This window comes from Ranitomeya variabilis, chromosome 8 (genome assembly GCF_051348905.1).
Source record: "Ranitomeya variabilis isolate aRanVar5 chromosome 8, aRanVar5.hap1, whole genome shotgun sequence".
NCBI classification, from domain to species: Eukaryota; Metazoa; Chordata; class Amphibia; order Anura; family Dendrobatidae; genus Ranitomeya; species Ranitomeya variabilis.
In genome coordinates this window covers 36,132,826-36,144,888 of record NC_135239.1, presented here as the reverse complement: position 1 = coordinate 36,144,888, position 12,063 = coordinate 36,132,826, and the positions used below count along the sequence as shown (strand labels likewise).

Genomic DNA, 12,063 nt, shown 5'->3' with positions numbered 1-12,063 from the left:
GACAAAAGGGGCACTCGGGAAGCAACAGCAAGACAACGCAGAAAGGGAATGGTTTAGGTGATGGCCACAAATAGCTACCGTCTCCTTATCCTCCCTTCCCAATTCTTCTCTAGTTTTGCTAATTGCTACTGTATCTGTGATTACTGGGGCCGTACCTGCAGCCCATTTAGGTTGCACAGCAAGCCCAGCACATTCATATGTGCCGTCGAAATAACGCTGTATCTCCCAGCACAGTCTCAAGCGCATGGAGCAGATACCATGACACTAACTGTTAAATGAGGAGAGCCAGACCAGTATGTAGAAGGGCATAAATGCAGTAGCAGGACCGGTATATACTGCCATGTGCAAGTAGGATCATTGCCAGAGCCCTACAAAATGACCTTCAGTGGGCTGCTGGTGTGCATGTTTCTGACCAGATTGTCAAAAATAGACTACATGAGGGTGGCATTGGGGCCCTATGTCCTTAGGAGAGATCTGTTCTCACAGCTCAGTGCGATGCTGCTCGACTGGCATGCCACGGATCAGCGAAAAACAGCAGAATTGGCATGTCCACCATTGATTCTGAGATCTTTTCACAGTTCACACTGACCATGTGACAAACGTGAAAGTCTCAAAATGCCATGGTGAATGTTATGCTGCCTGCAATATCATACAGCCCTCCCAACCGTCCCGGATCCAGCGGGGCAGTCCCGATGAGGCTGAGATTCAGTGCGGGAAAACTGCTGTCCTGCCTGTGACCGCGGGGAAGACTGTCAAAATCGGAGCTGCCCCGACAGATCCGGGAAGGTTGGGAGGTATGCATACAGCATGACTGATTTGACAGTGGGTTGGATAGTGTGGGGAGGTGTATCCTTGGAGGGTCACACAAATCACCATGTGATAGGCAGTGGTGACCTAACTGCTGATAGATACTGAGATACATACCTCATTGTTAGATTTTACGCTGGTGCAGTGTGCCCTGGGTTCCACCAGGTGTAGGACAGTGCCTCTGCTGCAACCTCCTACTCTGTGGCCTCCCTTCTAACACTCTCACACCCCTCCAATCTATTCCTAAAGTCTGCTGCCCAACTCATCCACCTGTCCTCTCACTATGTAAGTTATATATGAAAACTCCTACTCCAGAAGATGCTTTGGATATTGGTAAATATATATAAGGTTTCTTGAGCTCTCGGCCTGGTAACAGTGCGACTCCTTAGAAATAAAATATGAAATACGTGATTTCATCTATAACAATGACCCTTATCCCAAGTAAAAACCTGCGGTCTACTGATTAGAGCCCAGAGACTTTACCGCTGACTCCCGGATAGTAAAGGGTTAACTGGCTTATTATTCCCAGGATAGCCTGGTATTTACCACTATGATTAATGGCCAGAAAATAAATGATTACCCATCTGTATGTAATTAACTGTTTGCAGGCTGCCACATGGTCAGTGACGGACGATGTTCTGGCACATGATGTGATCGGCATCTAGCATACTGTAGGAATAGGATTATACCTGTCAGCATGTCGCATGGTCTCGTGCCATTCATAATCTCATGTGTCAAGGCTTTTGTCCATTTTCCATCCAGTGTATGTTGCGCCTGTAACAAAAAACATTTTGTAAAAGACTAATCCACAAATAGGAAAAAAATGAGTATTCAGGCAGGTATGATGTCCTCCCATATCACATCTACATTGCTAATTGTTTATAATTAGTATGAAACAAGTCTCAAAACTCCATAATAGCTTCAAAACATTTTTGGAGTTTTATATGTCAAAGAAAATTGTATCTAGGGGAGTGAAAGCGTTTGTCTCATAGCCTGTTAATATACTCTGGTAAAGGGAATCTGTCAACAGCTTTTTTTTCACCTGATCTGTGAGCAGTAATATGTAGAAACAGAGACTCTGATTCCAGGGATGTGTCACTTACTGGGCAGCTTGTTGTAGTTTTGATAAAATCACAGTTTTATCAGAAGGAGATTATTACTAGATGACTAGTAAATCTGTTCCATGTAGACCTCCATATTCATAATTTCCGTGTAACCTCGCCGCCAGCACTGATTGGCTGCTTTCTGCCTATGCACACAGAAAGCTGCCAATCAGTGGTGTGTGGGGGGTGGGGTTGGTATACAGAATTTATCATTCAAAGAACTGGTAGATCTGATTTTTATCAAAACTGCAGCAAGCAGCCCAGTAAATGACACATCACTGTAATCAGGTTCTCTGCCTCTACATCATGCTGCTCACAGAGGGGGTGGCAAAGGGGCTGTGAGGTGGCTATTATACTCTGTGGGGGCCAACATACAGTGTGGAGAGCTGTGGGTGCTTTATAATGTGTAGTGGCCATCATACTACTGTGTTGTTTGGACTGTGGTGGACAAGATACTGTGTTTTACGACTATGGGGGCCATTATACTATGTTTGGGTCACTTGGGGACTCATAATATGAGTGGGTGAACTGTGGGGACATCAGTGCGTTGGGTGCATCATATTCTGTGGGGAGGAGTACTGTTTGGGGCATAATACTTTGTGGGGATGGGGGAGTTCTGTGGTGGCCCCATACTGTGAGGTTGGTGGGAACGGTGGTGGAGGAATTCACCACATATTGTGTTTGGCGGGCATTTTTGTTGGCGTCATACTTTATGGAGGACATGAAAGAGATATCATAATGGGTGACAACACTAAGGGGCTTCAGTTGGGGCAAAATTACTTTGTAAGCACAATAAATGTCCCTCTCACTATCTTTAAAAGTTGGGAGATGCGCCCCTATGTGACTGTGTCTAAGCACCATGACTCCGCCAATTTTTGGCGGGGGACGGGAGTGGGCACTTAGGACTTCTGCTATGGGGCCTCATGATTTCTATGTGCTGGAAAAATAAGTCTGCTCCATGGAGAACACAGCTCATATGTTATAGGACTTAAAGGATCTGCTGCTAACTCCTTGTCACCTTCAGATGTTTTGTGGAGTCCATCGAACTGTTTTGATTGCACAATACATGCTACACAATATTTCGTAGATGGTTTCAATGTAATGGTGATTAGTTCATATCAAAGTCTGATTATAAATCACAGTAAATTTTAAAAGAAGCAGGAAAAGTAAGGAAAGCAGAATATGTGCCTTGCTGTGAAGCACTAGTGACTCTGCAAACAAAAAGGTTTGTGCACATGTTAAGTACGGTATTTGGTGCAGAAATTTCTGCACCATTTCTACATCTCTTGGCAGAAAAAAAATAGCGTAAAAAATGCAAGTTTTTGCTGTATTTTTGCTTGTATTTTTGGTGCAGATTTTTTCCCCGCTCTTTACTATGGATTCAAATCTGCAGCAAAAACATTGAAAGAATTGACATGCTGCAGATTTAAATCTGCAAGTCACAAATAAGGAACGTGTGCATGAAACTTCAGGATGCTCATTAACTTTACTGGCATCAGGAAACCCTCCAGAATTTGTGTCAATCTACACTGAAAAAAACGCAGCAAAAACATAATGTGTGCACACAGCCTTAAAGTTGTAAATACATTCTGTATAATTTTGCTACTTTGTGATCCCTGATCTAAGAGAGTGAAGAAGTCAGATATGCTTTGAAGAAAAGTTTGTGACATCGAATATTAAGTAAAACATTTAAATTAGGGTATGTGTCCACGTGCAGGAAACGCTGTTTGTTTGATGCTGCGCAGAGCCGCAGCGACAAACACGCAGCGTGCAGATGTTACAGCATAGTGGAGGGGATTTTATGAAATCCCGTCTCCACTATGCGTGGTAATACGCATCCGTCGGCTCTGCGATTCCGGACATGCTGCGCGTCTTTTAAGATCGCAGCATGTCCGTGTACCTGGCGGCGACGCTGCGCCGCCGCAAGGTATATCACAGGGCCCTATGTGTGGGGTGCGATGATGCCGGATGTGTGCAATGAACACATCCGGCATCCTCGCGTCACAGAAGGGAGTGGGTTTGCCGCTCCGTCCAAACCGCCGGCCATCCTAAAAGTGGACACATACCCTAAGGATCAAGCCAAAGATAAAGACTGTACCCTTAGCCCTTAAATCACTGGATAATATGTTTTCAGATGATAGCATTCTTTTTTAGAAAATGGCAAATCTAAGACCTAGCTAAACTCAATTCTTTCACCCTTAACTTTAAATCCCTGCTAAAACCTACAAATAAGTCCGCTTCAGAGTTTCTCTCTATTTGTATGTGGTCAGGCAATGCGCCAGCAGATGTTTTACATCTGGGCAGTTAATGCAAAAGGGATAAGAATGACAAACGAAGTAAAATGAAAGAGAAATAGGAAAAATATGGATATCAGCAAGAAAATATCCACAATATGTGTCAGTTCAGCTTCTGGAAATGGATGGTATTTAAGTGTACACAGATCTGAAGGCATCTGACCCTCGAGACAAAATTACAACTCCCAGTGTTATGTTCAGAGTTTTACTTTTAGAACAGCTAAGAGTCACAGACTGGAAACCACTTTCATAAAGACTCAGTAATGTAATTGTAACTATGGTCTGTATTCCCTTTTGTCATTTCTGGTTGACACTGGGCCATATAGACAAAGTCTCCAAACTGCATGGAATGGCCACTGAAAACCCTACTGGGATACTCCAATCCTATTCAACCTTTGGTTCCTCCAATGAGGTACACAAGTCTTTCCTGCTTGGTTTAGAGGAGTAATTTATTTAGCCTTTACCCTCTCCTTAACAAGAAGCCAGTAGTTTTCTTCTCTATGGTCCTCAATTGCTTCCCATGGCCATTAAAGTTTCCAGTCCCGTGCTTATTTTGGTCTTGTACACTTGCGCTTTGGATGTCAGGATACTGTTTCTTATGATATTGTTGTAAGGCCACCGGTAGTATGGGGTCAGCAAAATTTGTGGAGTCACAGGGCAGCCAGCATAATGCAAATTTTCCAAAAGGCAACCTGTTAGATTACAGGCAGGCTCCCTGGTAGCAAACACTTAGAGGGGACATTTATTTATTACCAGATAATTCATATGCCCATCTTAATCAAAGGAGTGTTGGCATAAACCGTGCCAAATTTGTTTACAGGGCGCGTGCCTTAACAGAGTTGTCACTTCTTCAGCAAAACCCCAAATCTACCCGAGCTATGAGCTGTCAGATATTTCCACTGTGATGTCCACCAATTTCTGGACTCAGTTATTGAAAACGTATCAGGCTGTGGGTGGCCTGACTTCCTCCCACTAAGCGCTGGTGTAAAAATATGCTGACAGGTTCCCTTTAGAGAAAACTGGGTAGGGGAAGAAGTGTTCATTCAGAGGCTTCTTCTAACTTCTCTTTGTTGGGCTTGACTTGAAGAACATGTCTATCACTATACTCAGATAAGGAGAACTCTATCAATCAATTGATGCATGGCTCATTCTTCAAATTTCAGCATTTTAGTGTACGGGCGCAGACAGACGGCCATATTTCCCATGCGAGGATCACATTGCAATGCACGGACTGTCCCGGCGCGTCTCCTGGCCTGAGCCTGACAGATTGATGTATTTCTATGCAGCTGTCAGGCTCAGGTCAGGAGAGGTGCCGGGCCAGTCCAAGGATTGCGATGTGATCCTCGCACGAGAAATACAGCCGTCTCTTTGCCGCCTAAGGACTCATTTAAACATTTTTTTTTTCATAAATAAGAAAAACGGACCAAGTTTCATCAGTGTTTTTGATCAGAATTCCAGTAGAGTGTCAGCAGAGTTTGGTCTGAGTTTCATCAGCTTTTTTCCAATGGAAAAAAAAAAAGTTTCTCCACTTTTCCTAAAAAATGGACAGCATTTGGATGGCATACGATTGCGGTCCGATTTTTGTCACATAGATTTGCATTGGCATTTTTAATCTGACACTCGAATCAATACTAGACAGTCTGCGATTTTGTGGTACTAACCGCTTGGTCCGACAAAAAAATTAGTTATGTGACGATAGGTACGAGTCTTATCTTTGAAAATCAGACTTCTGAATGATCCCTACAACATAGTTGTTTCTAATGAGTGAGCTTGTAGATAATTTGTGCTGTCCATGATTTAAATAGCACAAATCTTCTTACAGGTTCACTTTAAATGTCTAAGGGGAAAACCTTGAAAACATCCCTATAAAACAGTCCTTAGAGTGTGTTCACATGCTGCAGAATTGTTGCAATTTTTATTTCCGTCCTATTTCTCCTATTGGAGTTTGCAGAAATCCATGCACATATTGCAAAATTAGCAGCAGTGAGATGAAGGGGTTTTCCAGTCTCAGAAATTTGTACAGGAAATTACCATTTTTGATCATAGCTTAACGGTTTTGTGTATGGAAATGTATAACGTGAGTTCTCTAGTCCTCCTGACTGATGGGATATCATTGTATCAGCACTTTCCATGCACTTTTCCTGTAGCTCTGGTACCTTATTACGTAGCTGCTGCTCTTTTACGGTGTGCGCCTTCACGTGCTTCCGTAGTGAGCTTGGGTCTGTGTAGCGTTTACAGCAGCCAGGTATCTGACAGGCATACGGCTTCTGTGGAAGGAATTAGAAAAATAGTAGACATTTTATTTTTTTTCAATAAAAATGACTTGGCAAAATTATTCCTATCTATGCAAACAACAAAGCAAAATAATGAGGTTAATTCGGGGGAATTTACAGTGTTCATTATTAAAACCCTTTCCGGACATAGGATGTAGAACATCAGGAGCTGAGCCCCCACCGTACCCTGTGACAGCAGTGACCAGACCCGAGCTCCGATCGCTGCACTTTAACCATTTAAATACCGCTGGCATTAAATGGCTGGGTTACCGGTGCCGTATTGCACGATATAGAACAAGCAATGAAACGATCACAGGTTCTATTTCCCTAAAGGAACTAAAAAGTAACGTAGAAAAATATGTTTCAAATACTCCTTTTCTCAACTTAAAAAAAAATAAAAATAATAACATATTTTGTATATGTGGCTGCATCTATAAAAGTAAGATCAAAATGTAAAATTAATTATGATAACTTAAAGAGAAACAAATTAAAACAACAGATTTGCAGTATTGTAATAAAAAAAGACCAAAATGTGTGTATCAATAATTGGGGGAAGCCCTAGAGATTGTGGCTCTGCAGTCCAGTTGGGAATAGAGCAGAGATGTGCATGCTTGACCTCTGCACCATTCATTGTCTATGGGACTGCTGGAGAAAAAAAGAGCCCTTTTCTCTGCTTTCACTAGAGCCTTGTTAACAATAAAGCATGCTCACCTCTGCTCCATTCCTGACGGGGCTGCAGAGCCCCATTTTCAGGGCTCTAGATTGTAGGGGAGAAGGTTGAGCGCACAGCGATCCGCAAGTTATCCCCTCCCATATGGATAGAGGATAACTTGATTTTGTTTTAGGAATAACTCTGTAAGAGTAAAGATGTGATGTGATATCCAAGTGTAATACATTTACTACAGGTGTAGTGTATGTTACAGATACAACAACGGTTATAAGCAATGTTTTACTTTACCTTTCTGCAGATACAATATGTTATATTTCAGAGAAAGAAAAGAAAAAGATAGATTATGTCAGTAAAGTCAGAAAGTACAGGTCATAAAAGCAGCATGCAATAAAGTGAAACTCTGCCTATAATTTACATTGGTTTCATAGTCAGTAAATAGAAAACTTAAACAACATTTTGCATATATTACATTCATTTTTATATATTTTTTTTATTCATGTGAGGCCTAGTCATAATCATGATGTTGCAGGGCCTAACAAACATTAGAGGCACCCAGGATGTTGGGCACAAACGTGAATACTGGCTGCCACAGAGGACTAGACGGGATGCCGGAGCAGGGTAACGCAAATTGAATTGCCCATCTCTAACATTGGGGTACAACGATGCAGAATTAAGAGGCTGCAATCACATCAAGGCCTCACCCTGTTTGGGACCCGGTGTCCCTTGTACTACAGAGGATGACAAGGGTAGCATGAAAAGTACATGATGTTTATGGGCCTTGGTACAGGTTTTATATTGAAGTCATGGAGCTACAAATGTTTCACCTAATTCCGGCTACATTGTTGGTGTGGTTACATTACGTGTTCCTCATATTTGACAACTGTCTCAGATATTCTGGGATACCTGGGCAGAAATGGGGTGACTTTACATAAAAGTGGGATTCTTGAGTTTGACCTGGCGAGTTTTCCAAGGTAGGGTGGGGTTGGGGATGGAACTTAAATATTCCCTTATATGTTTTCAAGTATGTATGTCCTTGTGTTAAAGAATCATCAGGCAGAATATGAAAGGCAGGAGATTGATGTATATAGCTTTTTTATTCTTTTAAACCACTCTGAGCCTTTTTTAAGTGCATTTTTATTCGCCAGGAAACTTTTTGGAGCCTGACGCTATTGATGATAGTGCTGAATTGGTTAGAGGAGGTAATAATGGTGCAAATTTGTCACTAGGAACGAGAAAGAGGAGGACTCATAGCCAGGGTAATAACTATAGTAGGTGCCCGAGTTGCAGTCGCACCCAGATAATGGAACCCATGGGGTCCCAATTGTGCCTATGGCTGATATGAAAAGACCACTATTATTAAATACTTGCAATAGTTGTGAGTCCCATTGGAGCTTTTGAACCCAAGTTACGCCACTTCTTATAGCAAAGATCTGAATAAGATCCGAATTATAAAGGCCGCACATCAAGGATCAAAATAAGTTCCCATGATGGAGCCTCCAACCCAATCCCCACCAACCCCAACAGAAGATGCTATTGTTCCGTTCACCCAACATGGTCCTTTCTATTTCCCTTTCCTACCTCATGGTTGCTTGCAGTGATGTTCTTCTAGGGCGGGGAGTCTTGTAGAGGGCCTCACCACTCTGTAGTTTTGGGGTGGAGACCAACTGGGGCTGGACTCCTTCTCTCTGAGGGCCCCACAGTTGGTGCAGTGGCTGCCTGTATGGTTTGCACTTACTTTGTTTCTCTACTCCCCCATATCTGTTATCTGTTGTATTCTGTTCTTTAATCAGCTATCACCAAGTTTTTTTCATGTGTTTACTGTATGTAAAAAGCTTTATATAAAGTTTATATGAGGCTTTATTAAACCTTAATGCATTACTGTCAGTAAAGTGTCACTTAGCACAGCAGCCTATACGTTGTTATACTCGCTGGCACACAAGCCCACAATATTGCATTACACATGACTGTTTACCAGTGATCAGTGCCAGCGGTTATTAAGTCATAGATATCCCATTAAATATAGATCATTCTATGGTTTGGGGCTATTTTTTGCTTTGGCTCTAGCACCATATACGGTAATGCTACAATTCTACGTTCCCAATAATCCTTTTAGTCTAATTTATGGAATGAATAAATGTATAACATTTGATTATATTCACATTTTTTATTGCTTTGTTTTCCGTACTTTGCATTTTGGGCAGTATGACATGACATGCTCTCATAGTATTCGAGATTAATATTCAGGCCAAGGAACTAAGTGGGTGTGTCGTGGGAACAAATTTTGGCTTAATTATGAGACTAATGTGACTAATAAATATGGTCTGTGTGGGCATAATACACATATGCAGGGGTGGACTGGGAGTGATTTGGGATGGGGAACTAAAGCTTACGAGACCCCAGCAGTCACTATAGTCATGATATATTTGATTTTTATTAATAAAATGCATTTCAAGAGCACTAATTGTCATTTTCATTTTTGCAGACTCTGTACTTAAAATTCAAAGGGAGTCTTTCACCCCCAAAACTCATTTTGAAATTAGCAGATAAAATAAGGGACATCAGTTCTATAAAAATCATAGCTATAGTTTAGTTTCCCTTAGCTCTTGTTGGCCAGAAAATAATCTTTATTCAATATGCAAACTAGAATGCTCGGTGCGGCTATGTAGTCTGTCTTTATGCCTCATCATTTCATTCTATGTTGATTGACAGTGCTCACTTCACCAGAGCGAGCGCTGTCTGAGCTGAGTTCTTTGCCATGTAAGCCCACACTGACAGTGTAGGAAAAAGCGCACAAGCAAAAGCTATGCACACATCGCTCTCGCCGGTCTGCTGTGGTCGCTCGCTACACTGATACACCCAGAAATTAAGTCAGTGCACTGTCGAAGAGAGGGATGTGAGCATACGCTCGGCTCCTGCACTGACACTGTGTGTGAGCATGCTCTTCTCGAGTACTGTCACTGTGTGTGTGTGAGCAAGAGAGCACTGTCAATCAACAGAGGAAGGCAGAGAAGCCTGGTAATTGAGGGGGGGCAGAATGTTAAAATAACAACATGCAATTTAACATTTGTCACTCCTAAATGTTAAATTGCATTTTGGGAGTGACAAATCCCTTCAATAATGACTTCAAGGGGTTGTCCAATACTCGGACAACCCATTCTCAATCCCCATGTTTCCCCTCAGTCAAAAAACAACACCTATACTCAGCTTCGGTGACGGTGCCATTCCACTGGAGTCAGCATTGGCTCTCCCCGGGGCTAACGTGACATTGTTATATCACTTGATCAATGCAGCCAATCACGCTGACTTCACTCTCCCCTCCTTCGGACAAACCATACATCCTAAGGTCAAGCTGTGGCTTCTCTCACCTCCCCCAAGATGTCAATTTCATCCATAAGAGAGGAGAGTGAAGCCAGCTCTGATTGGCTTCAGGGATCGCGTGACACAATAATGTTATGCAAAGCGCCGGCACCGGAGGTGAGTATAGGTGTTGATATTTTACTGCTGGTAAGCATATGGATTGAGAAAGGGTTGTCCAAATAGTAGACAACCCATTTTAATTGATCAAGGAGCATGGACACTCTGCCATACCCTAATGAATGATTAGTCATCCCATGCATTCATGTAAGAAGTTACAGTTTTGATTTAGACATTGGAGACAGATGTATTGTTACCCCCTAATGAATAGGTAAGCAAAAAAGACAGGTGTCTGGGGTGCCTTTGTGTGCATTATGTGCCTTTGGAGGAAATCTGTTGCCAACTGTAACCTATGCAACCTTTAACCCACTGATCAGTACACAAACTGTATAAATAGTCGGGACTTATAGGCCAGGCAATGCCTCATGGAGTAAGAACAGGCAAATTAACTTTACTTTAGGATGTATGACACTCCCATAGGGCAGTGGGGTACTTGGTACTGGGTACGGTCACAAAGAGGGATGTCACGGTGGCTGCGACCCGGTCCGTGGCCCTGGGCATCAACGTTAAAGGGGGTTAAATGTTCAAAGTTTGTCGTGACGCCACCTGTGGAGTTCGGTCATTAGGGGGACCGACGCTACATTAGAAGGGTCCCCTGGGGGATGTTGTGGCAGCCCAGATGTTACACTTCCCACAGGTGAAGCGGGGTCCACAGGGGTCCTATGGTGTGTGGCATAGATGGTAAGGCCGGTGAATAAATGGAGGAGACAGATTGTAAGTCTTTACCTGGTTTACTTGTGGGTGACAGGCCACAGTCCAGGGCACCGGCAACAGGTGAATTAGAAGTCTGGATAGTCCAGAGACAAGTGGAATCCCCTTGGCAGGTCAGGTAGGAGCCTTCCACTATGCGCTTACTGTCTCCTAGATCCCTGCTGCCACTAAGGGTCCTAAGCAAAGTCCTTATTCGTTCTCCTGTCCAGGGACAGGTACCTGTATGGCAGGCAGCTTGAGCCGTGCCTACTGGGGTCCTTACTCTGTGACTCCAGGCTCCAAGGTGCTGCTGTGCCACAGGTAAATATGGGCAAAGTCCATGTAATTCAATGCCCTCCGATTCTGCTCTGTGTCTTATAGTCCACAAAAGCCTCGGGCTCCCGGTACCCGGCTACTGTGCTCTGACTCCCTGGAGGTCTTCTTAGTCCCCTCCTGGAGTCCTGTATCTGCACTGTGTTCCGTCCCTGTCTGTCTCGCTCACAGACTGTCTGCACTAACTGAACTAACTCCACCTCCAAACCAGGATCTTTATCCAGGGAAGCTGCCCTAAAACAGGGTTCTGAGCTCCCCGCCCTGGCCTGGATTTGGAAGGTGTTGTGTGTGTGTGATAACCTGCCAAAGGGAATCTCACTTGTCTCCAGACATAGCACTACCCTCCCCAAGAGGAAGGCAGCACTCCTGTGGTACCCAAACTCCTGGGGTGCCACATGTACAATGCAGGCTTCATAGTC

The 12,063-nt window shown here is 43.3% G+C and overlaps 1 protein-coding gene across 3 annotated transcripts in view; it reads right to left on the bottom strand.

Moving 5' to 3' along the window:
* The window catches only part of GLIS1 (GLIS family zinc finger 1), a 130,994-nt gene that overhangs the window by 25,221 nt on the left and 93,710 nt on the right, over positions 1-12,063 (bottom strand). For all 3 annotated transcript variants that reach the window (XM_077278653.1, XM_077278651.1, XM_077278652.1), the window contains exons 5-6: positions 6,361-6,471; positions 1,497-1,581 (exon numbers count right to left, since the gene is read on the bottom strand). In XM_077278653.1, the coding sequence (XP_077134768.1) occupies positions 1,497-1,581; positions 6,361-6,471 (196 nt within the window). The remainder of the gene's footprint in view (positions 1-1,496; positions 1,582-6,360; positions 6,472-12,063) is intronic.